The sequence below is a fragment of the Penaeus monodon genome, chromosome 30 (genome assembly GCF_015228065.2).
Source record: "Penaeus monodon isolate SGIC_2016 chromosome 30, NSTDA_Pmon_1, whole genome shotgun sequence".
NCBI lineage: Eukaryota > Metazoa > Arthropoda > Malacostraca > Decapoda > Penaeidae > Penaeus > Penaeus monodon.
Window position 1 is genome coordinate 23,567,830 of NC_051415.1, and position 468 is coordinate 23,568,297.

The following is a 468-nucleotide window of genomic DNA, read 5'->3' on the forward strand; positions in this document are numbered from 1 at the left end:
ACCAGAAAATAAAAGCCAGGCTCAGATATAGAGGACTTACATCTTATTGAAGATAGGAACCAGAGGTGAATCTTTCCGGACGGTGAATGACGAAAGTTGGTTAAATCCCAAGAGAGGAATGGAATGATACTGACAGTCATGCTTATACCGAAGGAGAACGGATTCCGTTTCTATAAACAAATATGTTTCTTGGAGAACCCGACGCAAGCCTTCTGTTGGATCCTTTACTAGCGACCTTCTTTTGTTTTGTTCGATAGATTTCCACAGCTTACGATGGGTGTCGTCGCTGGATAGCTAAGGAAGCAAAATGGAAGTGCTTGCTAATGCCTGTTTCTCTTAGTACGTTCTGCGCTGCTGACCAAGATCAAGAGAAGCATATTCAGTTCTTTCATCACAACGTTTCACAAATTACCATTAGCTATTTCGAAATAGCTGATGCAAGTAGAACAAAGAAGGGAAAAAAAATCG

At 41.0% G+C, this 468-nt stretch overlaps 1 protein-coding gene across 2 annotated transcripts in view; it reads right to left on the reverse strand.

Moving 5' to 3' along the window:
* The window catches only part of LOC119592649 (probable glutamate receptor), a gene marked incomplete at its 5' end in the record, with an annotated part of 2,112 nt that overhangs the window by 765 nt on the left and 879 nt on the right, over positions 1 to 468 (reverse strand). Inside the window, 1 exon segment of one of the 2 annotated variants that reach the window (XM_037941563.1) lies at positions 41 to 294. In XM_037941563.1, the coding sequence (XP_037797491.1) occupies positions 41 to 294 (254 nt within the window). 2 annotated transcript variants of the gene reach the window in all.